Consider the following 25,679-nt stretch of genomic DNA (forward strand, 5'->3'; position numbering starts at 1 on the left):
ACTCAGCTTGTACATCACGTGCTTGGGCCTGCAAGAGTTCATTATCATAAATAGGATTCAGCAGCTCGTGAGCAGCTCGAACTCAACTCGGTCAAAACTCGATAAACGCTTAACTTGAGTTGGCTTGACTCGAACTCGAATCGAGACCTTAACGAGCTGAGCCGAGCAAAGTCTAACTCGACTCGATGAATTCGCGAACAGCTCATTAATTTTTTAAAATATATTTTAGTAATTAATTCAAAATTATTTCATTCAAAAAATAAATCTAAATAATAATTATTAATTTATTAATAAATAATAAAAATAATAAGTTAACTAATCTATTATTTTTAATAAATAATAAAATATTTGTAATTAATAATATTATATTAATAAAAAAGCGTAGCCCTAATATCCTCCTGTAGTATTAGTAATTTTTTTTAGTTAAAAAATAAGGTAAATTTTTTAGTTAGCTTAACAAGTAATGAGTTGAGCATAACGAGCAACGAGTCGAGTTGAGTAGCAAATTTTTTAACGAGCACGAGTCGAGCACAATTTTAACGAGCTTAAAGAGCAACGAGTCGAGTCGAGTCGAGTAGCAAAATTTTTTAACGAGCACGAGTCAAGCACTGCTCAACTCGCAATCGACTCGCTCGATAAGCATGCCTAATCTTAACCCACTAACGTTTTGGCCTCTCGAGTGAAAACATGGATACAAACATTAGAACGTAAATGACACGAAACATATTGTGGTCTACTTGAGTTTAATTTGATTAAAATTTAGTCTCTATTTGAATTATGGCTTCAACTCAAGTTTGAATTTGACTCGAGTTCTTAACGAGTCGAAGCGAATTATTTGATATCCGACTCGAAAAGTGCATGAATAATCCCAAAAAAATAATATATTAAAATTTTAATTATTAAATTCAAATATTAATAATCTTAAAATTTATATGTTCTTTTTATTTTAAAAATGCAATATAAGGTTTTTATGTACTTAAAATTCAAGTTCGAGTTTAAGTTTGAACAAAGTTGAGTTCGAACTTCAATAGAACTAAGTCCGAGAATGTTTTAAGTTTAAGTTTTTTTCGAGCGAAGTCAAACTTTAATTTTTAATTTTGACTTCGAGTGGAACTTAATAATTTTAGACGAACTTTAAAATTTATTCAAACTCAATATTACTTAAACTCGACTCAACTCATTTACGATCCTAACAGAGATAACAATAAAACAATACAAGAACGTCATCCGTTTTTGTTCCACATTTTATATTCGTAGTGTTTTCTAGCATTCAGGAATAGATGGAGAGTGTTGAACAAACACATTTTATAGAAATTTTAAATTATTCATTTTTATATTCTCACCGCTTTGATGTATATTTTTAGTATATATGTATAATTTAATTTTGAAAATGCATTATTGCAGCATTAATTCAATTGAAGGTTAGATGATTTAGTCCCCAATTTGAAATCAGTCTACTCGATTCTGAGTCAAACAGAGTATAAAGCATCCGAGTTGGGCTATGGGCAGCTTTACACTATTTAGAGCTAAAGTCAAAAGGAGCAAAATCCATATAGTATCCGACCAGCAGGCCTGTGATGTTCCTCTATGCCTCATCTCAAATACCCAATCACGTGCATCAAAGTACACATATATAAATATATTAGCTGACCCTTGTTTTTATATGTAATGATAAAAGGAGGTATAATAGTAGGTTGCTCTCAATGTTAGGTGTAGAACAATTTCTGTGGGATATCTCTAAATTATAAATTATCAATCGTGAAACTCGATCCTACAACCACAAAATTAAAAACATTACGCTCTACCAATTAAACTGAACGAGAACTCTACACAGATATAAATATGTGTTCTTTTATTACTATTATACATGTATAATAATTAAATAGCTCTAATTGTGGTCCCTATACTCTTTAAGGGACACATAATTCTACCCTACGTTCTTAATCATATTATTAGTTTACAACGCGGGTCCTACATTAATGGCTATGATCTCAACCATCCCATTTTTATTGGGCAAAAAACACTCGTGGTCACTATTTTTGTATATGTTTTTGTTTTTATCAACTGGTTTTGAAAAAGTTTTATTCTAATCACTTTTCTTTTCAATCTATCTTATTGAATTCTTTTTTTAATAGTTAGAATTGATTATAAGATAATATTTATTCATAATTTTTTTTAATCGTATACACATTATATAAATATAATTATTTAAATTCGAGATATTTAAAATAATAATACTTCTTTAATTATTGAAGTGGTTTGAAAATTAATAACACCGCTTTGTTATATATTAAATTTAAAACATATCCGACATCGACTATTTCTCTTCCGCGCAATGTCAGCCTTTTAGCCGCTAAAGATTCTTTCCATTCCCCACATCCCGACCGTTAAATAAAAATCTAGGTCCCGCTATTTTCAACGGTTCAGATTCCATTTAATTAGCTCTGCCTCAAAACTTCCAAAAGCCGCATTTAATTGCACTCTCTCTCACTGACCATGATGAATCTTTAAATCAAATTAATTTATTGATCTGTCAACGCATAGGGATGCGAGCTCATATTATTGAAGGTACAAACGTCCGCTTCCTAACCCTTCACGTCCCCCGGCAAAATAGTGAACCGCCGTTTGGTACCTTTCACACGCAAACAAAATTCGCGCCATCTCACCTACAACCCACGAGCTCATCTCATCCATCCGATTGTATAAAGAATACTTTAACTTTTTTTATTTAGAGTTAATTTGATTACACGTCTTCATACTAACTCTCTTATTTTATATTTATCTTTAAATTCTTGAATATTCTTTTTTTTTTATAAGTTAACTTTTATTATCCAAAAAAGCGTTGAAACTACAAAGAATGTCTTAAAAAAGGGTTTACAATCAAATACTTACAACAAAAATGATTAATCTATACCTCATGAGTTGCAAAGGTTACAATTAACATTATCTAATCTATTGATATTTTTATCTTTAATTTGGGTTCCAACTATCTCTTTTATGGAAGATAGAAGTTGGTTGACTTCTTTGGATCCTCGATAAAAAAATTCTTCTATTTCTCTCTTCTCATATCATGTAGATGAACAAATTCCAAGCAAGCTTCATGATTATAGTAACGAGTGATTTACCTTTCCATTCGTCACAAGCCCAGCTAATAGTTTCATCCCATGTCCTGTGAGAAATTCGCATATGAGAAATGGTAAGAATGGAGCTCTATAGGGATTTAGAAAAGTTGCAATCAGAGAATAAATGGTCTCTTGTTTCATTAGTATCATTGCAAAACACACAACTGCAATCATTGACGATGCCCATCCGAGATAGCCTTCCTCTAGTTGGAAGTCTGTCCAAGATGGCCATCCAAGTGATCATACTGAATTTCGGTATGTGGGAAGGAAACCATAAGATTTTATGCCATTGAACCTTGCTTCTTTTTTCTCTAACAGCTTCCCAAACATCTCTGGTTGTTGTAGTTCCCACGTTTAGAATTGGAAGAGCAGTGGATCGAAGCTTCATTAATCTCTTGATACTCCAACTGTAAGAAGCTTTAACATCCATGTTTTTTAAGTCCTCATTTTTTATAACATAGCAATATAACCAAGCGACCCAGAGTGACCCTTGCCCTGCCAGAACATTTCGAATAAGCTGGACCATGCAGACAGTGTTCTAGGTTTTGATGTTTTTCAAGCATAATCCACCTTCAGATTTGAGGCAACAAATACGAGTCCAGCTGACTCTGCTCCGGAAGCAGACTGGTCCGTTCCTTTCCAAAGGAAACTGGAACAGAACTGGTTAATACGGTTAATAATAGACTGAGGGAGATTGAACTGCCTACACCAGTAATTGGCCATACTATACAGGATCGTTTTAACTAATTCAAGTCTTCCAGTATAACTTAGGAGTTTGCTTGACCAATGGTAGAGTCTAAGCTTGATTATGTCGATTAGAGGCTGGCAGTCCTGTTCAATTAGTTTTTTAGTGACTAATGAAACCCTCAAATATCTAACAGGGAGAATACCTTGTTTGAACCCAAAAATACATTTGATAATTTGAAGATTTCGAGATGAGATTCCAGCAGCAAAGAGTTCAGTTTTGCTAACATTGAGCTTAAGACAAGATAATTTTATTTTCAAACTATCTCTAATTTAAATTAATCTTCACACTTTTAAATATTTTAATTTTATCTCCAAACTAAAACTCTCTCTTAAAATTAATTTTTAAACATTTAAACTTTATAATTTTATCACAAAACTATAACTATCTTTTCAGATTAGTCCTCAAACTTGTGCATATCTCAATTTCATATAGTCTAATGATCTTAAAATCCGATATTTACAGGTGAGAAAGAGGAACTTGACAGTAGTGGGGTCCAAACTCCAAAGAAAAAGGCTAGTGTTGGGTGGGTTAAGGGGCATGGCCTGGCCTGGCCGAGCTTTGACGGAAAGACAAAGCACTGGGCAAACGCCGTCTCTTTAAGCTTTTGCGCACACAAACACACTGTCACAAATGGAGAGAGAGAGTAAGCGCAACGCACAAATTAAAAGTTTCAGTACTTATAGAGAGAGAGAAAGGTGAAAAAGAAAAGAAACGAAAACTTGTTTACGAGAGAATGTGAAAGATTTCTCATCTTTCCCTTTATTTTTGTTTCCCTTTCTTCGTCTTCGTTTTTCTTTTTCGACTTCACTGCTACAACCGGGAAAGACCCACCTTTCTTCTTCTTCATTTAGCAAATGTCCGGCTCAGGGCTTTCTTTCTTTTAAATCCGTTGGATTTTGCGATTAGAAAAGACCATGGCAAGTGAATGTTCGGACGAAGGCTCCGATCAACAGAGCGAGCGGTGCGGGAGCTACAGTTTGAGCGCTGACGTCAGCGAGTCCGAGAGTTGCAGCAGCTTCTCGTGTCGGCGTTTCGATGGAGAGGGCTGTTCGAGTTCGATGACGTCGTCCCCGAGGTTAATGGCTGCCGGAGGGCTCGGTTTTCAGGTGCCGGTGATTGGTGGGAAGGATGTCGTGATTTGGGACGACGATGACGAGAAGACTGAGAAACGTGACGCAGATTTGTCCGGTATTGCCGGTTTCTTCATTTTTTTTGCATTATAATTAGAATAAAATCTTTCAAATGGTTTGTATATTTCTGCTCAGATCGATTTTGCTTGTTTCTATTTTTTTCCGTAAAAAATACTAATCAAATCTTAAAAACGAACAAAAAATCCGAGTCTGGATGAAAAATCAAGGAAAAATTGCACCTATTAAATCATTTTGTTTCATATCATGTACTAATTCTGCATTTATTTTTATACTTTTATAAAGGAATTTTGGGATAATAAGCATTTACATGGGTTTTGTAATGTTTTCAATATCATGTAGGAGCTGAGATGATGAAGGAGAGATTTGCTAAGCTTCTTTTAGGAGAAGACATGTCTGGAGGTGGAAAAGGAGTTTGTACTGCACTCGCCATTTCGAATGCGATCACGAATCTCTCCGGTTAGTTCGATTTTGCTTATAATTCCTTGTAGTGTGTATATATATCTGTATTTTGTGTAACTTTATTTTAAGCTAAATTGGTACTCTTCTTTGTAATGGCAGCCACCGTGTTCGGTGAGCTATGGAGATTAGAGCCATTAGCACCGCAGAAGAAGGCAATGTGGAGGAGGGAAATGGAGTGGCTCTTGTGTGTGAGCGATTCAATCGTTGAACTTGTACCATCAATACAACAATTCCCCGGGGGAGGAACTTATGAAGTCATGGTGACAAGGCCAAGGTCGGATTTGTACATAAGCCTTCCAGCCCTTAAGAAGCTTGATGCGATTTTGATTTCCATGCTTGACGGGTTTCGTGAGGCGGAGTTTTGGTATGTTGATCGCGGGATAGTTGTGGGTGATGGTGGGGACTCTGGTGCTTATTCTTCATCTGTTTCTGGAGGGAGGCCCTCGATTAGGCAGGAAGAGAAGTGGTGGTTGCCATGTCCGAAAGTGCCCCCTAATGGTTTGTCGGAGGATACAAGGAAGAAGTTGCAACAATGTAGGGATAGCACAAACCAAATACTAAAGGCAGCCATGGCGATTAATAACAGTGTGCTCTCCGAGATGGAGATACCTACTGCTTACTTGGAGACGTTACCAAAGGTATGTCGCTACGTTTCTCAAGCAGCTGAAGTTTTCGCAGTCATACCGAAAACCATATGCATTGTTTCCATTTTGGCTAAGATTTCTAACATGTTAATATTAGGTGATCAACATTGATTTGTCAAATTAATGAGCATTTCTATCAAAGAACCTGTTAGTTAAGCAAGGTGCTCAAGTTATACATGATTAGATTTCTTCCATTGAAAGTCAAATTAACCAGTGCATTTTGGTGTAGCTAGTTGTCATTTTAGCATGATTTATCTTAAGTTATACTTGAAGGGTTAACATACTTTCCTTGTCATCAGAATGGAAAAGCTTGTCTGGGAGACATTATCTACCGCTACATAACAGCGGACCTGTTCTCACCCGAATGTCTCCTCGATTGCCTTGATCTGTCATCCGAACATCACACTCTGGAAACAGCCAACAGGATCGAGGCGGCAGTACACGTTTGGAAGCAGAAAGATCAGAGGAAACACATGAATCACAAGAAAGGTAGGCGCTCTTCATGGGGAGGAAAGGTCAAAGGCCTTGTGTCTGACAGTGAAAAGAGTAACTTTCTATCTCAAAGAGCTGAGACCCTCTTACATAGCTTGAGGGTTCGTTTTCCCGGCCTTCCGCAGACGGCTTTGGATATGAACAAAATTCTATATAATAAGGTATTTTTGCATCAAATCTTTCGTTGTGTCCGTCTAACCATGTGGCCTAATAAATGAGATGTGGTATCTCCTTGGGAGGAATAGGGCCAACTTTTTTTGCTTCCTTGTATCTTTTGCCACTGTGTACCATCCATGATCTTGGGACCACAGCATTTTAATAGGGGATAATGAGGGGGTCTATATTGAGTGAAGTTACAAACCACGTTATCTTGTATTGGTAATCTCTGAAGTGAAAGGTGAACCTCCTCTACTTGATGGGTACATTTTGAAAGCAGCGGTTCCCACCGTTGTTGCTCGATTTGTGATTCGAATCGACCTCATGGTTTTACGTTATGTAGACCTTATTATCGTTTAATTGCAGGACGTTGGGCAATCGATTCTTGAAAGCTACTCAAGGGTGATGGAGAGTTTGGCCTTCAACATTATGGCAAGGATAGATGATGTCCTATATGTTGATGATGCTGTCAAGCATTGTGCTGAAGCCGAATCGATCTCCCTTTTCAGCAGGGGCAGCTTAAGCAGTCGTCCCATACAGAGGCGAATGTCTCCGAGTCCCTTTTCGATTCAGCACACTCCTTATGCATCTCCTTTCGCAACACCGACCTTTTCTTCGACTCCAATTACCGGTAGTCCAGGAAGGGCAGCCTCTATGAAGAGAAATGGTATCAAGGAAGAACCTGACTGGAAACACGAGAAACCGTATGCGGCCGAGTTTGAGAAGGTGTGGTCGTATACAGGCAACCTCAGCGCAAGAAGGGTTTCGGAAAATGCTCCCGAGAGAGACTGAAATCAAAGATTCATAATCATATGTAAGATAAAGTACGATGAATAGTAGAGAAAGAAGTTAGTTTCATTGGGTGTCTGAATATGGGTAAATCTAGTATTTGTATATTTCTTTGCATTAGGAATATCGACTAGTTGGACCTGTCGGTTCTAACAACGAGCTCGAAACCTTATTCGAGTTTAATTAAGACAATGATGGGACAATCTTAATTCCTAGTCTAATTAAAATAGTGAACCATTAAACCCTAACAAATATATGATGTGATAATTTGATACTTAAGTGAAAATTAAATTTATTTTGTTCCATGTTATCATATTCTTCATTTAGAATTTATTTTATTTATTTTTAGTTCTTAATAAAAATTATCATTTTTTTAATATTCTTTGTAGCTTTCTTATACGTTGATAAGTTTATCTCATCATTCTCTATCATTTTATCGATTTAATTTTTTTTAAAATCTTTGTATAACTCAAAATTAAACATGAAAAAGACATTAATTTGGGAGTTAGGGTTTTGTTATGTTTTTTTCCTTTGAATTTGAGATGAGGTTTAAAATTTTAAACATTGAAAAATATTCTTTTGAAAAGATGAACGATATATCTTAAAACTGGTTTTATCGAACAACTGTTGAAGATATTAGAGCATTAGAATGATAAACTTTAAATAGATTTCTATTGTTTTTAAATGATTTTTAAGATAAATCAATCCGGCGAGAAAAATGATAAGTGAAATACGAAAATTGTGATAATGATATTGTTTTTTATATTGATATTGTCATAAATGATGATCAATGACATGCGGTGATTGACCGACAACAACAAGGAAAAGACTGACAGTTTTTTTATAAGATCAAATTAATATGAAAATTAAAGTTTAATATTCAAAATTGAAGTATATTAAAGTTTAATGATAAATTAAAACACATAATAAATTTAATGAAAAAATTATCATATCATCGCGTTCTTAATAGGTTAACGATCTAATATCTTAATTAAATATAAAATTGAAATTTTATATTAAAATTAAATGATAAAATTGATACAAATACTAAAATCAAATAGTATTTGGGTTAGTTTACCTTTAATTTTTTAATAAATAAAACTCAACAAACTTCATTGGCTCGCTTCTATGCATCGAGTCTGGAAACCCTTTTATAGCTGTTTTTGGGTTTCAATTGAGAATCGAAGTTTTGTTTTCCTCTATTTAATTTAAAAAATACTTTTTTGATTAAAAAGGGAGTCTTTCAATTGAGAATCAAAATTTTGTTATTCATGATGAATAACAAAAGGCCAAGGATTAGCTTGGACAAGGCGGTGGTCGATGTTCGGCAACGGGAACTCGGGGAACTCTCAGCTAGGAATTTCGCCAAACGCCTTGCTGCTTCTGAGGTTCCAACTCTTATTCCGATCCTGGATATCCCTTATTCCCCTTTCATTTATTGATTAATTGTCTGATTGATGGTGGGCAGATTTTAGTTGATCTTGTTAATTTGCATCTGTTATTGATCTGGGGTTGTAAAAATAATTGATGGGTGCCAATTCATGATGATTAGTGATAGAAAAAAACAGTGATAAAAATGCCTTCTTTGACAATGATTGAATCGGAAATTTTTGAACTTTTTCTATAGAAAACTTCTTGGAAGTGAACTTATATATTTTGGCATTAGCACTTGCTGTTAAGTTATAACTTAATGGTTTGAATGAATATGCTTATTTACATTACCTTGTTTTGGATCGATATTCTGTTTATAGTACAAGTCCGGCGCCTTGAAGGTGGAATAACTAACTTGCTATATTTCACAAATTTCTATGTTGCAGGATCTTGTGCTCCGGCTTAGCATTTACAAGAAACTCGAAAAGCACCAAGGTTGTGTAAATACAGTGAGCTTTAATGCTGATGGCAACAATTTAGTATCCGGCTCTGATGACATGCGGGTTATTGTATGGGACTGGGAAACTGGGCATTCCAAGCTTTCTTTCCAGTCGGGTCATTCCGACAATGTTCTCCAAGCAAGATTCATGCCTTACACAGATGACCGCAGCTTGGTTACCTGCGCTGCAGATGGGGAGGTGAATTTCTTGTCTAGGCTTGCAACAATTTTCTAAAATTTACAATAAATTTTTTAGGATCAATTTGCTACATGAATCGCGTTCCTTTGAGCTTAAATGTTGATGGTTTAAACGGAAAAGGAGTCAATTTTCAAAGTCTTAACAAGTATCATGTGCATTATTACTTTGAGAAAGAACATGGGGCTTGAAACAGAAAAGAGTGCTACATGGCTAACATGTATCTTGAGCTAAAGCAAAGGCTTTTATTTTGTGAATTTATGGAGCTGTTTCTTGCTTGTAGGTTCGACATGCTCAAATTTTGGAACGCGGCGTCGAAACTAGGCTGTTAGCCAAACATCAGGGCCGAGCTTTTAAATTGGCCATTGAACCCGGAAGCCCTCATGTATTTTACACTTGCGGCACAGATGGGTTAGTGCAGCATGTGAGTTTGGTTTAACTGCAAAGTCATCATTTTTTCCTTAAAATTCTTTTAGGTTTATAATTTACAAACATTTATGGGACTGAAGTAGCACCAATAATGGTGTGGAGAGAACTTAAGTCGTCCTTGGAACAACCTTTGGGAGTTCAATTTCGATATCTAGTTGTCTGCAATTGATTCTCATGTTATTGTTCTCTTCTTTTTGTTGTATGATGACACTTGCTCTAATAGCCTTATTTTTTAACTCCATTTTAATATAGCCGACTAATACAGCTCCGTCGCACTATGACTTGCATTTCAGATTGATCTTAGAACTGCACAAGCTACTAAACTTTTCACATGCTATCCAATTGATGATAGCAGGGCTTACATGCGAGTTATCAAACTCAATGCTATTGCAATTGATCCAAGGAACCCAAATCTCTTTGCAGTCGCAGGATCTGATGAGTTTACCCGCCTTTATGATATACGCAAATATAAGTGGGATGGGTCGACTGATTTTGGTCAACCTACTGATTGTTTTTGCCCCCCACATTTGATCGGTGATGATCTAGTTGAAATAACAGGTTTGGCCTTTTCAGATCAGAGTGAACTTCTAGTCTCCTACAGTAATGAGTTCATATATCTCTTTACACGAGATATGGGACTGGGGCACGATCCAAGCCTGGCATCTTCAGCATCTGCATATACCGAAGCAAGTGAAATTGGACTTAATCACTCGGCTGTGGTGGCATCAGCTATGGATGCTAATGACAAAGGTGTTCTACAAGTTTATAAGGGACATATGAACCGTGAGACAGTGAAAGGTGTGAGCTTCTTTGGACCTAGGTCAGAGTACGTTGTTAGTGGATCTGATTGTGGTCGAATATTTATTTGGAAGAAGAAATGTGGAGAGCTAGTTCGTGTGATGGAAGCAGATAAGCACGTGGTCAACTGTATCGAATCGCATCCTCATAGTACAGTTCTTGCTAGCAGTGGAATCGAGACTGATATCAAGGTATGGTCTCCAAAGGCTCTTCATAAAGCTATTCTTCCGACGAATATTGAAGAGGTATGTCCTGTTCTTCTAATCTCTTATAGAAAGAAAAATATGAAAACAAACATCGAACAGGTTTGCTGTTCTTAACTGTATGAGAAGCAGAGGAGCTGATCTCTCTGCTATTACTTCTTTGCAAAAGGTTCCAAAACCAAGTCACTTTCGTTTGTTTTGCCCCAAGGATGATGTGTATGCTAACGACGATGATGATAATAATCCCCTTTTTAACATTGAAGATGATAGTGATGATGATTATGATGGGCCAGTTTCAGAGTTATCAATTTTCCCCCGAAACAGAAAACCTACCATACCATATGATGACGACGACGATTTCGATGAAGATGATGATAGCAATGAAAATTGGAGAAAAATAACTATTTCTTTCCAGTTATAATGATGCTAATGATTAATGATTATTGTAATTTTGCACTTTGTCTCCAGTGCAAACCAAAACCTAGGGGCTGGATGTACCGAATAACTTCACCCCAGGACCCGATGATGCGTTTACTTTCATGGCAGAGGCTGGGGAGTAGACCAGAACGATACGGAGAAAACTCATCGTCAGGAGGGCAAGAACTTCTAGATCTGATATGGATATCCGACACCAACAGCGATGCTTCTTCAGATGACGGAGAGAATGCTTCCGGTCCAGAGGACTTATTCAGTTGAATGAAAATGTTGTGGTAACCCTTTTAGCCATTGCACTTGTACATACTTATAAGTAAACAATATCTTTATATAGATTTTGTTTTGTCTCACATAAAAGAAAGTCACCTTTCATGAAATCCACCATTGATAATGAAAGAGACTTTCACCTTCTATAATTACTATACATGCATCATTTCACTATCCTGTCTAAACCTCCATGCAATTGCTGCTGCTTTTGTCACTTGAATTTGAAGGAGCATTCCCTATTGTCAAACTCAGAATGAAGGCAATTGCCTGTTAAATAAAAGTCGAAACGAGTCGTTTTAGTTGCGTAAAACCGAACTGACAATGGTAAAAAGGATACTTTGTTACTTTTATACCAAGTAAAGTTCATACCAATATGAAGGCAATGCACAAGATACTAAACCCAGGGAAATGAAATGGTGCATCTTCAGATAGGAATGATGCTGGATAAACAGTTGAAGCCATTGGTTAATTGACCTTCAACAGTAAAAAAAAACTGTAAATTCTTTTTTGGGGGTAAAGGGTAGAAAATACCAATCTTTACAAACCTGTGAGAGGACTGAAAATCAATGGTGCAATGATGTTGGCCAAGGAACTCACTCCGGATATGCATCCTTGAGCCTTCCCCTAGTTATAATAACATGTTTTGACAGTTAAATTCATGGATGAAGAAAAGGATCCAAAACAGGGAGATCCGGTTACCTGCTCTGTGGAGCCAACTTGTTTCGAAACAATGCTGCGTAACTGTATAATTCGTAATTAGGATTCAATCAGCAGAAATCGTCTTTCAGATAATCGAACAAAGCTCAAATGAAATGTCATTAAAAGGAAGAACTTACAGATGGTGGTGCAAAGACCATCACAGCAGATAATGCAGTAGTTGCATAGGGAACCTGCAGGAAAATATGGAATCATTCGAAGGAATGAGATATTATGATCAAACTAAGCTAAACTCCGGGTTTATCTAATCTTGTTTTGTGCTATCTCTTTGTCAAATGAAGGAAACATAAAGAAAGTACCCAAGGTGACCAGGCCAAGCTGTAAATAATGGCCTGCAGAAGAAGTCAGGTAAGAAATTCATTAGTTTACATGTCTTATTTGTTAATAAGAGATTGAGCATTAGTTGAGAAATAGAACTCTTACGTGTATACATGAAATTAAGAGTCCTATTGAAAGCAGCTTTCCATCGCCAATGGGAGATACCAATAAGGGCATGATAAACAACTGCAGGAATATGGTTCAGAAACATATAAGAATATCAATGTTTTACTGATATTTGATTGACGAAAGAATCGAAATAGCATCGAGAAATCTACCAAAAGTGTTTATACCTGCGAAGCGGTAGCTATAATTCCAGCAATTAGCATCAAATCAGCAAACTGGTTCTTGTTAAAGTGGAAACGAGCCTTCAAATAGTACTGTAGGATCACAAAATTTTGAACTACAATGAGAGAAAGTGACCATTATTTTCACAATTGGAAAGGTAGAAAAGCATACCATTGATGAAGATAGTACCCCACCCTCTGCAAGATTATAGAAGAAAGCAACAACTGCTGCTTGTGTAAATGATGGACTGAAATTACACAACTTCATCGGTCATTTTAAACATCGATAAAGCAAAAGAAGGAATTTACAGCAAACCAGTACCTGCTCCTCAGCAAGCTAATAATGTCACCAAGGGATGGAATTCTCTTGAACACAGGCATCTTCCTAGGTACAACATTGCCATCCTTTTGAATGGCATCTTCACTTTCTTTCAAGATTGGTTGTGTCATACTTTCATCTCGAACGGGTATACTTTCCTCGAGGAAAGTTCTCATGTAGACTACCGCGAGCATCGATACAAACGTAGCAACCTGCAGACTTAAGATTCAACAATGAGGAAAGGTGCAGTTTGGATGTAGCAGAGAAGAGTTCAGGGTAGGAACAAAAAGAAGAACCTGAAATGTGGAACCAGCGGAGAGGAAACGAGCTGCTAAGGTTGAACATACAAATGCACCAGAGGTTATACCTGAGAGAATTCCAAACGCAGATGCCCTTTGGCTATCTGATATGTTATCTGCCTGCAGAGGAAATCCCATAAACGAAATCAAAAGGTTGACATTAGATGTGAGTTATTTTTCTTATGTCATAATCGTGTTCATGATAGTTTCATGTGCATTGGTGCCAAGATTACAAAGCAATTACATAATGATTTAGGGGTTAAATACCAAATAAGCAAGAGCAAGGCAGTTAACGCTGCCTTCACAGATCATGGCAGTGAGCGTCCTGAGGGCGTAATACGCATAAAAATAGTTGGTTGTTCGGCTGTATGCCAATACAGCTGCAGGAAGACAATTCATATATATATAACTCAAAATATCAATTGTTTGGCATTGTCTTAACAGGAAAACGAAAAGCATACGTACCGAAGGGGATAATGGACAAAGCCATAGGTAAAGTGAGGAGAGATTTCCTGCCATACTGATCCGATAGATTCCCAATAAGTGGCATCATCAGGGTCGTCCCTACTCCTATAACCTGCATTCTTCCATTACATCAGACGCGTCACCACTGGCAATCAGAACGGAGCTATGGTACTAGCTCAAGGGGCAAAATATTAACAAAAAAATGGAAGGTAAAATCAAAATAAACTAAAATTATGAGGTTTAAGTAGATATACATTTATATATATTCTTTAATAATAATAAAAATGAGGGGACATAAGCATAGCTTCGTCCTCATGGTTATGTTGTGAACCTCAATTATTTCCATGCTCTACATGTAATCTGCTTTGATTCCAAGCAGGGACAGAGTTAAGGAATAGACAATTAGACGGATTAAATGGTCTAATTTTAAAGTTAATAGTAATTTAAGAAGTATTTAGTCTAAAATTTTAGAGAAATTAAAAGGTTAATTTGATAAATATTTAAAATAATAGGGACTAAAATTATTATTAGATAAAAAAATAAAGACATGATCGTCTCCCATGCCCTTAACAACTTCGTCCCTGATTTCAAGTCCACCCTTCCGAGAATTCATATAGATTCTTCTCTAGAATTTATTTTAAAACAAGATGTTGATGGCGACATGGATGGAGTACATGTGATAACGGTCGACTCCTTAAAAATTTTATAAATTAACTCTTTAATATAAATTTTTGTATCCGTTCCTAAATATGATAACATTATTTCTTATTGTCGCGAAAATGGTAATATCACCGTGAAAATTAATAAAATTATCTTCATAGTAAGAAATTTATTAATTTAAAAAAAACATACTATCACTTTAACGGGATCAATTTAGATCTACTAATAACATCATAAAATGATGACATTAATTTTATCATATGAAAATTATCCAAGCCATCTTCATTGTAAGAAAGATAGCATCCATATATTAATGAAATCGTAAATTTTAACATAGTAGAAGGACTAAAACCGTAGTTATACTAAATCATTTATTTTCTAGATATTTGTGGAACATGATACCGTATCCAAATCGCAGAATAATTGGTTGAGTTTGAAACAAAATCAGAGTTGAAAATAAGAAGAAATGACAAACATGAAATGGACCCTCCAGTTAAAGTTGTACTCTGTTGCTTGCTTCCCAATTAACAAGTATTGTCTGGTTTCCCAGATGTCAAGCAGCAAAGACATAACATGGCTATTGTTGGAACTGTGACAGTGATGCATGACATGTCTGGTTTGAACATAAGCATCGCTTGCACATCTCAGTTTTATCCCGAATGGCACTTTGCATGTTAATGCAATTTGTTTGCTTTCAAGGGACAACTTCAGCATTAATTCCCATGAAAGATACTATATATGATAAAACCACAATCATTTCAAGAAGAATCTAAGAGAATAATAAATCTTAAACTTTAAAATTAATTACTTAAAAAAAATTGTTATTATTATATCAATTGGATTTCTCCATCGACCTAACGATTAGTTTTATACTTTAAATGATGATTCGAACATGACATAAAGCATGTTTGAAATACGTGGATAAGTGTACACCCACTATATTGGGGAAGTTCTACCCAACGACAGTTTTAATATATGGTTAATGAAAATCGTTATCAGTTTTGTTATTATTATTTTTAACAAAATCGATAAAAAATTATCGGAAACATTATTATTTCTACCGATTTGTTATTATTTGGCGCTTTACCGAGCTTGATAATATATCCGGTAAAACGCTACCTAAAGTATTATTTTTTCTACTGGATATATTATCAAATCCAGTAAAGCGCCCAATAATAATAAAACCGGTATAACTAATAATATTTTCGATAATTTTTTACCCATTTTATTAAAAAAATAATAACAAAACCGATAGCGTATTTCCTTAACCATATATTAGGCTGCCGCACGTGAGACTTGCCCTACATAGGTAGTATGGATATGATATGTTGAAAAATAATGGCATTAAAATTTATGGGGATTAATATTTTTTAAACGAATCATATCTAAATATAAATTTTTATTTAAATCTAAATTAATGATTAATTAATCAGATGACTTAATCGATATGATATTGATATTTTAAGGATTAAATAAGTTTATAGAAGTTTAGGGACCAAATATAAATTTAAACCATAGTTTGAGAATGTGTCTTAATCTTAAAGAAAGACGTTAAAAATAGGAAATTGCCTAGGGATGAAGATAACACAACTAGACATGTTTTTATCGGACTCAATTTTATAGTCTTTTAGAGAGAGAGAAAAAAACAGATTTGGATAGGGTTTTTTAAAGATGAGATAAAATTAAGTTTTCGGATTTAGAATTAATATTCAATTCGAAAATATTATTATAATTAATTTTTATATATTTAAGAATAATTACCTCTATCCGTAATTTTTTTAAAATTAAATCAATATTTTACTTAATTAAAATGAGAATTATATATATCTTAAAAGCTTGATTGGATTTCGAATGAATCGAATTGGGTAACAGGTAAAAAAATATTATACACAGATTAGAATCGGGTGACATATGAAAGATTGTTGTATTTGGGTTGGAGTCGGTGAGTCAAAACCCCGACCCGACCCGACCCATGAACATGGCTCGTGGTGTGGGGCAGGTGGATCTAAGATGGGGAAACTTGGCAGTAAAGCGACGGATATATTCGAGTTTAACTGTAAAACTGCACATTAACGAAGGCTTTGGTTTTGCGAGGGAGGAAGAAGAAGATCTAAGTGCTTCGGTGTCGGTGTTATTAACACTCAGCTCTAACGTATTTAAATAAGGAGCGGAAGGTAATAATAAATGAAGGGGAAGAGGAAACGTACGGCTTGCTGGATACCGGAGAGGTAAATGGCCAGTGAGCACTCGTCGGTGCCGGGACAGAGGGCGAACATGGTGACATCTGTAATTGCAGGAATCACTATGCAGCTCGCAAAGCCCCACATGAAAACGGTGACGTATAGATGGCTTAATGCTTTTAGCTTCTGCTCCATTCTTTTTCCTTTCTTTCTCTTTGAATTAATGAAAAAGCAAACTGCAGATATTGGAACGCTTGGAAATATGAAAGTTGAAGAGTGGATAGTGGGTTCTCTTTTATTTAAGACAATGAGCGTGTCTTATTCTGCTCAGTCCCTATATTTTTTAAACTTTTGAAATTTAGTCCCTCTTCTTTTTAGTTCCTGAAATGTTGAATCTCTCCCCTTGTCTGAATTTTGTCTAATTCTCGAATCTAGACTTATCAATCTAACTGTATCAGATACTCCATTTATACAAAACATCAAACATACTTAATAGTAAAATTTAATGTTTTATAATAATTTTACATTGATTATAAGATAATATTTGTTTGGAATTGTCAGAACCGTCTTTCGGTAGACCCGAAATTGGGCTTCGACTTGAATTATTGGGTTAGAGTCGTCACCGATCATTTTAAAAATATTTAGGTGGATCGGACATCATCTTACCTGCTCTGCGTTTTACCAGAAACGTGTCGGGTTCGGGAGTCGATTACAAACAAGGAATGATTAGCGCCAATTAATTTGTCAGTTGTCTTTATTTGCGAAAATTAAAATTTAAAAATCCGATTCAAATTACTTACCTTCGATTGATTAAAATAAATTAGCTGACTCTTATTCCCATGTGTAATGGGGTAAGGAGGAGGTAGGATAGTAGGCTGTAGAGGACCTCCGAATTATGAAATGCCCTTCGTGAGACTCGATCCTACGACCTAAAGGTTAAGAGCCTTGTGCTCTACCAATAAAGCTGGATGGTCATTTCCTTCGATTGATTAAAAAATTCCCCTAAAAAGTCAAAAATATTGGTAGATTGTAAAATAAAAATAAATATGAAAAAAGAAATTTTTTTAATATAATAATAATAAAATAAATAAAATTTTACCAGAAATATGTCGGGTTCGGGAGTCGATTACAAACAAGGAAGGATTATCATCATTGTACTGCCCTTTCGGTACCAATTAATTTGTCAGTTGTCTTTACTTACGAAAATTAAAATTAAAATTAAAATTTAAAAACCTAATTCAAATTACTTACTTTCGATTGATTAAAAAATTCCACTAAAAAATCAAAAATATTGTTATATTGTAAAATAAAAATAAAATAGATAAATAAGATTAAGTAAAAAAACTAAAAAAATATTTTTATTCTTTATCATTGAGTAAAAATCCTTAGTGTGGAAAGCTAAGGTAGTAGATGTAGACTTTGGTTTATAAAGTCGAATCACTCTAAATTATTGTATTCAATTTTTATATTTTTTATTCAAGCTTCCGCCAAATTTTTTATTTGCTAATTCACTCCATTATTGACTATTTCATCCATTCGATTGACTCAACATGATTTTAAAGTACTATTAAAAATATTTAATTTTCAAGTACTATTCAAAATAAATATTGAAATTTTAAAGTACTTAATTTTTCAATAATCGTTTCTCAGTTTATAAAAAGATACTTAAATTCTATTAAATTTGAATAAAGCCTAATTATGATTACGAAATTCATCCTTTTGTTTTACAAAAATTGAGAAGTTAAGCTGCCTATTTTAATTTGTTGGAATTGGGTTGTTTTACTTTACAAAAATTAAAAAATTTGACCATTAAATAACATTGATAAAGCTTATCGTTGAATCATTAGCCTAAAAATCAACAGTTTTACAATTTATATATACATATTTAACGAAAATTAACAATTCAGCTTATATGCAACAAAATAACCATACATTGGAATGTGTTGTCAACTAAACTTTTATTTTTAAAATATTCAATATACCATATATTTAAATTTAACAGAAATCTATTAATAGTGATATAATTTTGATTTTGATTTACAAATCAAACAAGGGGCTAAATTCCATGAATTAAAAGTAGGGAGATTAAAATTAAAAAGTTTAGAAGTATGAGGACTGAAAATATAATTAAACCATTGTAAAAGATATAGGTAAGAAGATTCATGACTTCGAGTTGAATCTTTTCCCTTGATTTTTATTCTAAAGTTGACTCGCGGAGGAAAATGTAAGATTTTTTTAATCAAATATAATATTTTCTTTTTACACTTTACTATTATTGGTGTATTAAAAATAAAAGATGATAAAAAAAACATCAAATTAAATTAGGTTAAAGCCCACATCTAGCTAAGCTTATGGGACCTATAAGAAGTTGTATTTATTTTAGTTTTAAATATCAAGTTAACAACAATAATTAATCTTATTTTCTTGGTTAAATTAGAGTAATAATATTATGGAAAAAATAATGAAATGATATTAATTTGTGTTTATTTAGGTAAGAGATTCATGACTTCAAGTTGAATCTTTGCCCCTCTATATATTATTATTATTTTAATTAAATCTATATTTTTATTGAATAAAATTAATTTTTTTTTAATAAATATAATATTTTGAATTGGGTCGGATCAAGTCGGATTCGAATTTAATCTTAAAAAATCAGATCGGATTTGATTTTTATCTAAAAAAAATCAAGTCGAATCATATCAGATTGACAAAAAATTTAACCCGACCCGGCCATGCTCATCCCTAAATAAAACCATGAATGTGTTTCGCTATCGTAAGTGAATTAATGGAACAATTTTCTTCATTTCATTTATAGTGGGAGGCAAGTTGATTGAAGCTTCAAGGTTTGCCTAGGTGTCACTTCGGGTAATTAAAATATCTTACTTCTATCATTTTACAATATGATATCATCACATTTGATTTTTAATATTATTATTAGTATTCGATTAATTAGTTTATTAATCTGAATTAAGTGCTGAAAAAAACCTATTATGAAATGTTCTTTTTATCTAATTTATTACATTTGATTAATAAAAAGTATTTGTATACGATCACCTCGACCCCGTCGTAGCCGTCGTGTGCGCGTGAGGCTTGTCCCCAGCTCTGGTTCCTTTTAGAACCAATCCAGTCGGTCTGGATCGGCCCGAACTGGCCAACTCGGTCTGAACCGAGTCTGTTTGACCCGAATCGAGTCAACCTGACCTGACCCGAGCCGTTTACTTTGACCATTGACTTTAACTTTGACAAAAAAGTTAATTTTTTTAAAAATCATATTTTTTGTTTTTCGACATCCTGAATCCGAATCCGAAGTCCGTTTTGTCAAATCCGAACCCAAAAGCCTCCGAATTTCTTGTTAAACCCGAACATACGTATGTAAATTAAGTATTTATTTCAATGCATCAATTTTAACATAAGGGTCAAGACTAATTAATATTATCGAATATTTAAGGTACTCGTGGATCTCATGAACGTTTGCATGTTCGACCCGGTTCCTCCCGATCCGCTTGTTCACGAGAGCCCGTAAATACTCATATATTTATGTGGCCTTGTTAAATATTCAATTTAGATTATTACTCCGATTATAACCAGGTTCTGTAATGACTTAGGTTCTCGTACAGTCGACGAACGTAGTGACGCTTGTGCTCAGTAGATATTTCAGACTGTTTCTTTTTGCGATGTATGTTCCTTATGTGTCATGTACCTATTTTAAATATTTAATTGATATGTCATGTGCACATGATTGTTTTCTCTGATTTGAAATGTATTATTTGCTCTGATTTGACTACTGTATGATTTATCTTATTTAAAGTATGATTTCTGATTTACTAAAGTAAGCCTAATTGTCTGATTCATGTTCTCTGGTTACTATTTTTACTGATAAATAAATATGCTTGAACTTTGATTTCCTGCTATCACTGATTGTTGTTTGAAAAATATTTTTCTTCGGGGTACTTTGGGATCTAGTATGAAGTCTCTACAGGTTCTCGGTCAAGCTAGTAATTCCTTATATAAGTTCAGACCGATCGAACTGTCAATTCCTTATAGACCTAAGGCGACTCTTGGGTGGGTTCATGGGCCTAGTGGTAAGACCTTATGAACCCTAAGGTACTCCCTTAGGGTGACTCATCTGCTGTGTGCATTGGGTATGCCCTTATGAGCTTGAGGGTACTCCCCTCAGGTGGGCACCTACGCTTCTGCTAGGGTAAAACCTTATGGACCCAATATGCTCCTTTAGGCTGACACCTACGCCCTTTGGGCCTAGACTAAGTCCTTATGGATGCAGTTATAGGGATCTGCATATGATGTTCGATTGGAGGGTGATTCTGAAATTTTAAACAAAAAAACTACTGATGCTTTCATAATTTGGAACTGAACTGATTTTGAAACCTCTACCGACGTTTCATGACTTTATTAATTAACTGGTTTTGAAATCTAAATTTTATGTTTTATTTATGCACTGTTGGTACACACTGAGCTCCCTACCTCACTCCCCCAAACTTCTCTCTTTCAGATATTTTTTATAGGTATCCCGGACCTGACACTTGAAGGATCGACACATTAGTACATTGATATTTTGTTGTAATGTATTTATCTTCCAAGCTGCATTTATTTTGGGTGACATGTGCCTATATTTTGAAAATGTTGATTTTATGATTTATATTGTCTTCGATACTTATGTTGGAATATTTTATTTTTATTTAATTCTTACGACGACTTTTAGTTACTGAAATTGAAATTTAATATTATCAAATATATTTTTAAAGATGTTTATTCGGAATATGGTTTTAAATTATTGAAAATATGTTGAAAAACTTTATCGTAGTCCGTTAGATCTAGTCGTAACGCATATATTAGATCTAAGGGGTTACATAAAAATTTATGGGATTTGAGTTAATGATTTATCTTTAACAACTCAAAATCAATAAATTTGGTCATGAAATTCTTTAAATCAAGTATTATTTAAATATTAGTTTTTCAAAATTTTAAATATAATTTTTTAAAGATGAATTCATTGTTCTCAAGTGTTTAGATATTAATATTTCAACTTTGACCTTTTAGATATTAGTTTTTTATTTTATTGGTACGAACTCAACTATCATACAACCCTATCCTAATGTACTTTTAACTCATCTTTGCGTCAATAAAACTAAGGATGAGAATGGGACTCGATCCGACGGGTTCTAATCCGACCCGATCGGTTTTTAAAAAATAGGATTTGAGTCGGATCAGATTTAAAATTCGGGTAAAAATATTCGACCCAAGAAAAATATATAATTTTACATTAATATTTAGGTATAATTTCAATAACGTCCATCTATATATTATTAATTTTTAATTAAATACATATTTTTATTGAATAAAAATAATATTTTTAGTAAATATATTATTTTAGGTCTGATCAGATCGGGTTCGAGTTTTATCTTAAAAAATTAGATCGGATTAGGATCGAGTTCAAATTTTATCTCAAAAAATCAAGTTAGGTCGGATCGAGTTGATGAAAATTCAACCCGACCTATGTCCATCCCTAAATAAAACCATGAATGTGTTTGGCTATAAGTGAATTAATGGAACAATTTTCTTCATTTCATTTATAGTGGGAGGCAAGTTGATTGAAGATTCAAGGTTTGCCTAGGTGTCACTTCGGGTAATTAAAATATCTTACTTTTATCATTTTACAATATGATATCATCACATTTGATTTTTTAATATTATTATTAGTATCCGATTAATTAGTTTATTAATCTGAATTAAGAGCTGAAAAAATCTATTATGAAATGTTTTTTTTATCTAATTTATTACATTCTTAATGTTAAGATTCTAATTATAAAGATAAGATATAAGGTCTGAACATAATAATTTACTTTTAATAAATTATAAATGAATTAATTTTGAGATTTATATTTTCTGTTCGTTATGTATAATTCTATATTTGGATCACTGCAATTATATACGAATTATTTGTTAATTTATGTACTCTCTTGCTTTCTTCGTAGTATAATATTTGAATGCGACATAAAGTAACTTCAATTATGCGATTCTCACTCAGGCGTGACCCTCTTTTTCACCGTATCTCCGCTGTTGTTCAGTTATTTTGATATTTTCCCGAGAAAGTGTGGGAAAAAATATAAAGAAAAATGTTTGGTGTGCACGTGTTACTGTGGGTTGGAACTTGCTAGTCCAAAAGCAATGAATTATTGATTTAAAAATATTTAAATAAAAAAGTATTTGTATACGAATACCTAATAAAAAAATATATATGCATTTATGAGTTTAAAACGATTTAACTTTGAATTTAATCAAAATTTAATGTAATCGGGAGAGAGATGCGGTACCTAATAATTTAATCATAATGTAGGATATGAATACGAAAATTTCAATATTATAATTGTCAAAATCAGATTAAATTAGTTAATTTAAATAAAAAAAAGTTAAGGGTTCGAATTCTAATGATTGTGAATGAAGTAAATTGAATTGGGAATGTCATCCTCGCCTTTGTAATACTTTATCTGAATTAACCGATTAATTGTGAATGTCATTTGAGCTTTTCACTTTCTTCAGGGGATTTAGTATCTCATAGTCGTTCTACCAAACTAACTAGTTGTTAGTATAATTACATCTTTTATAATTACAGAGGATTTTACTTTTTTAAATATGTTTGAGACCGGTTTAATTAGAATTAATTTAGGATTTAGAGAAAATAATTTATTATTTAATTATTTTAATATATAAGTAAACTGTATATATTTAGAAAGGTTCCATGACCTTCGTTTCTTGGGCCTAGTGCAATGCTCCCAATACGTGTTATTGGACTTGAGGAACTATAAAAATGTCCCAAGGCTAAAGCCTCTCGTTTGGCCACTGGGTTTTTATTTTTGAAGCGAGAGGACATTCCACGGCCGAGCTTCTTCATCTTCTTCTTCACAAACAAACGGTACCGTCGAGTTCACTGTTTCTTATACCTTCTGGGTTATTTCTTCTATTGTTGTTCCTGTCTGGTTGTTGTTATTTTCTTTCGCAACAGTAAGGTGAAAGATTTGCTTTATTTTCATTTCGGGGTTTAGATTAATTATAAGTTTTTTGCTAGAACTATGAGCGGTTCAATCTCAGGTTCTTCTTACACTTGTTTTGTTCATCTGGAAAGGGAGATTGCTGCCTGGGAATTTGTTTATTTCTGTGTTAATTTATAGCAATATATATAACAATATCTTCTGTATGTTTCTTCTTGAGCAGTGGGCAAGACTATTATAACAATCAACTTTGGCACAATGATGATTGCTTCTAGGTTTCCGGCAATTTCTTCAGGTTTTCCCTCTTTTTCTTTAATATTTTATGATGATTTGGACTGCTTTTGATATTTTTCCCTTAAATTTTAATTTTGTAGGTTTGCTTCATCCTAGTTATAATAAGCTATCCTTTCAGCTAAACAAATACCAGAGAACTAGACTTGCTTGTTATGAGCCTAATCGATTGGCTTCCGAGAAGGTAATATTTATGAGGTATATTGTCTTAAATTCTGTTAATGCTCGGCATGTTAAGCAGTATTGCTTATTTAATGTTTGAATGTTTTGTTCTTAGATTTCTAGAGGAAGTTCTCTTAGGAAGCCTTGCACAAGCAGCCATGTTGTGTCCCTAGGGAGTAATCGTCAATTGAGTTTCGATGATGAATTACCTGAGGAACCTTTCTGGCTATGTCTGATTAGAGAAACCATATGGTAATACACTAAAGAATGCTCTCTTTTCACCCTTTCGTTTCCCTGTTAGTTTTGATGATATGTTGTTGAGTAACTGACGCATGATGCTTTTAGGGGCATAAGATCTTTGTCTGTGTTTCTGATTAAGCAACCTAGTCAACTGAAATACATAGAGTGGCCAAGCTTCGTAAGCACGGTAAAATATCGGAAAACTAAGTTCCACTTGGAAGTTGTAGAACGATTTATATTACAACAGATTAGTATAAGCTCGAACTTATTTGTTTTCATGGTCGTTTTTTTTTTCAGCTGAAGACTGCTATTTTAACTCTTGTTCTAGTTGCCGGGCTCATTGTTGCACTAGCATCAGTTGATTCCCTCCTCTGCTATATTTTAGCTTTGTTGCTCAGAAGAACCCCTTAATAATTGAAATATAGATTCCTTGAATGTTGCATTAGGGTTATCCATGGTCCGTTCTTCATAATATGTAGCTCGGTTTCGCTTGTGGAAGAACTGCTATTGTTTTTGCTGCAAAAGATGAATGGCAGCGGAAATTGTTCACCGGACCTGCAGCAACCATTAGCTTAGTGACTTAGCAAAGAAATGGCTATCTTATAGACTTTATTTTGTATATACCGTCTTGTTTAATGTTGTTTCATTTTCTGAGAATAAACAACTTTCTGATAAAAAGGTTCCACTTATCATCATCTATGAATAGAAAAACGATGTTTATAAGGGTTTCAGCAAAGATAATATCACCAGGAAAATAATTTCTGGGGGAAAAATTAAAAGACAAACAGGTAAGATGGCATTTACAGAATTAGTTGCCGAATTCTGGTTGAGAATCAATTGGTATATAGATTTTACGGAAGTTTAATAAAAATTATAGTTTGAGGACATATGATATAATTAATTCATTTTATTTTACATTAATATCATCGCTCTTTTGATTAATATTAATAATTGAATTCAATGATTTTTTTGAAT

The 25,679-nt window shown here is 33.9% G+C and overlaps 4 protein-coding genes across 8 annotated transcripts; 3 read left to right on the forward strand and 1 right to left on the reverse strand.

The window, feature by feature from the left end:
• The first annotated feature begins 4,567 nt into the window (after window positions 1-4,567).
• LOC120184816 (rop guanine nucleotide exchange factor 1-like) lies at window positions 4,568-7,678 on the forward strand. Its single transcript, XM_039189196.1, has 5 exons — window positions 4,568-5,058; window positions 5,361-5,477; window positions 5,580-6,118; window positions 6,424-6,777; window positions 7,139-7,678. The coding sequence occupies exons 1-5, from the start codon at window positions 4,785-4,787 to the stop codon at window positions 7,562-7,564; spliced, it is 1,710 nt and encodes a 569-aa protein (XP_039045127.1). The 5' UTR covers window positions 4,568-4,784; the 3' UTR covers window positions 7,565-7,678.
• A 1,066-nt stretch (window positions 7,679-8,744) lies between these two features.
• On the forward strand, window positions 8,745-11,869 carry LOC120184805 (DDB1- and CUL4-associated factor 8-like). Of its 2 annotated transcripts, none has more exons than XM_039189178.1 (5): window positions 8,745-8,949; window positions 9,379-9,630; window positions 9,911-10,051; window positions 10,350-11,158; window positions 11,215-11,473. In XM_039189178.1, the coding sequence occupies exons 1-5, from the start codon at window positions 8,833-8,835 to the stop codon at window positions 11,456-11,458; spliced, it is 1,563 nt and encodes a 520-aa protein (XP_039045109.1). In that variant the 5' UTR covers window positions 8,745-8,832; the 3' UTR covers window positions 11,459-11,473. The 2 variants fall into 2 exon arrangements, with proteins under 2 accessions (XP_039045109.1, XP_039045110.1); XM_039189179.1 differs by lacking the exon at window positions 11,215-11,473 and adding an exon at window positions 11,526-11,869 and having other exon boundaries at window positions 8,759-8,949; window positions 10,350-11,099.
• LOC120184806 (hippocampus abundant transcript 1 protein-like) lies at window positions 11,802-17,254 on the reverse strand. 3 transcript variants are annotated; one of them, XM_039189181.1, is made up of 14 exons: window positions 17,032-17,254; window positions 14,168-14,276; window positions 13,967-14,082; window positions 13,697-13,819; window positions 13,404-13,612; window positions 13,254-13,329; window positions 13,088-13,174; window positions 12,900-12,980; window positions 12,776-12,808; window positions 12,596-12,649; window positions 12,459-12,500; window positions 12,305-12,383; window positions 12,129-12,199; window positions 11,802-12,026 (listed from the first exon to the last, which is right to left on the reverse strand). In XM_039189181.1, the coding sequence occupies exons 1-14, from the start codon at window positions 17,197-17,199 to the stop codon at window positions 11,940-11,942; spliced, it is 1,335 nt and encodes a 444-aa protein (XP_039045112.1). In that variant the 5' UTR covers window positions 17,200-17,254; the 3' UTR covers window positions 11,802-11,939. The 3 variants fall into 3 exon arrangements, 2 of the variants coding, with proteins under 2 accessions (XP_039045112.1, XP_039045111.1); XM_039189180.1 differs by having other exon boundaries at window positions 13,967-14,079; window positions 14,165-14,276; XR_005522070.1 differs by having other exon boundaries at window positions 11,934-12,026; window positions 12,129-12,233; window positions 13,967-14,079; window positions 14,165-14,276.
• Window positions 17,255-23,860: 6,606 nt separating this feature from the next.
• Window positions 23,861-25,299, forward strand: LOC120184807. 2 transcript variants are annotated; one of them, XM_039189183.1, is made up of 6 exons: window positions 23,861-23,935; window positions 24,235-24,310; window positions 24,387-24,486; window positions 24,580-24,716; window positions 24,810-24,891; window positions 25,002-25,299. In XM_039189183.1, exons 2-6 carry the CDS (start codon window positions 24,270-24,272, stop codon window positions 25,113-25,115), a joined length of 474 nt encoding a protein of 157 aa, XP_039045114.1. In that variant the 5' UTR covers window positions 23,861-23,935; window positions 24,235-24,269; the 3' UTR covers window positions 25,116-25,299. The 2 variants fall into 2 exon arrangements, with proteins under 2 accessions (XP_039045114.1, XP_039045115.1); XM_039189184.1 differs by having other exon boundaries at window positions 24,235-24,306; window positions 24,386-24,486.
• Window positions 25,300-25,679: the final 380 nt, after the last annotated feature.

This window comes from Hibiscus syriacus, unplaced genomic scaffold (genome assembly GCF_006381635.1).
Source record: "Hibiscus syriacus cultivar Baekdansim isolate YM2019G1 unplaced genomic scaffold, ASM638163v2 tig00112949_pilon, whole genome shotgun sequence".
NCBI classification, from domain to species: domain Eukaryota; kingdom Viridiplantae; phylum Streptophyta; class Magnoliopsida; order Malvales; family Malvaceae; genus Hibiscus; species Hibiscus syriacus.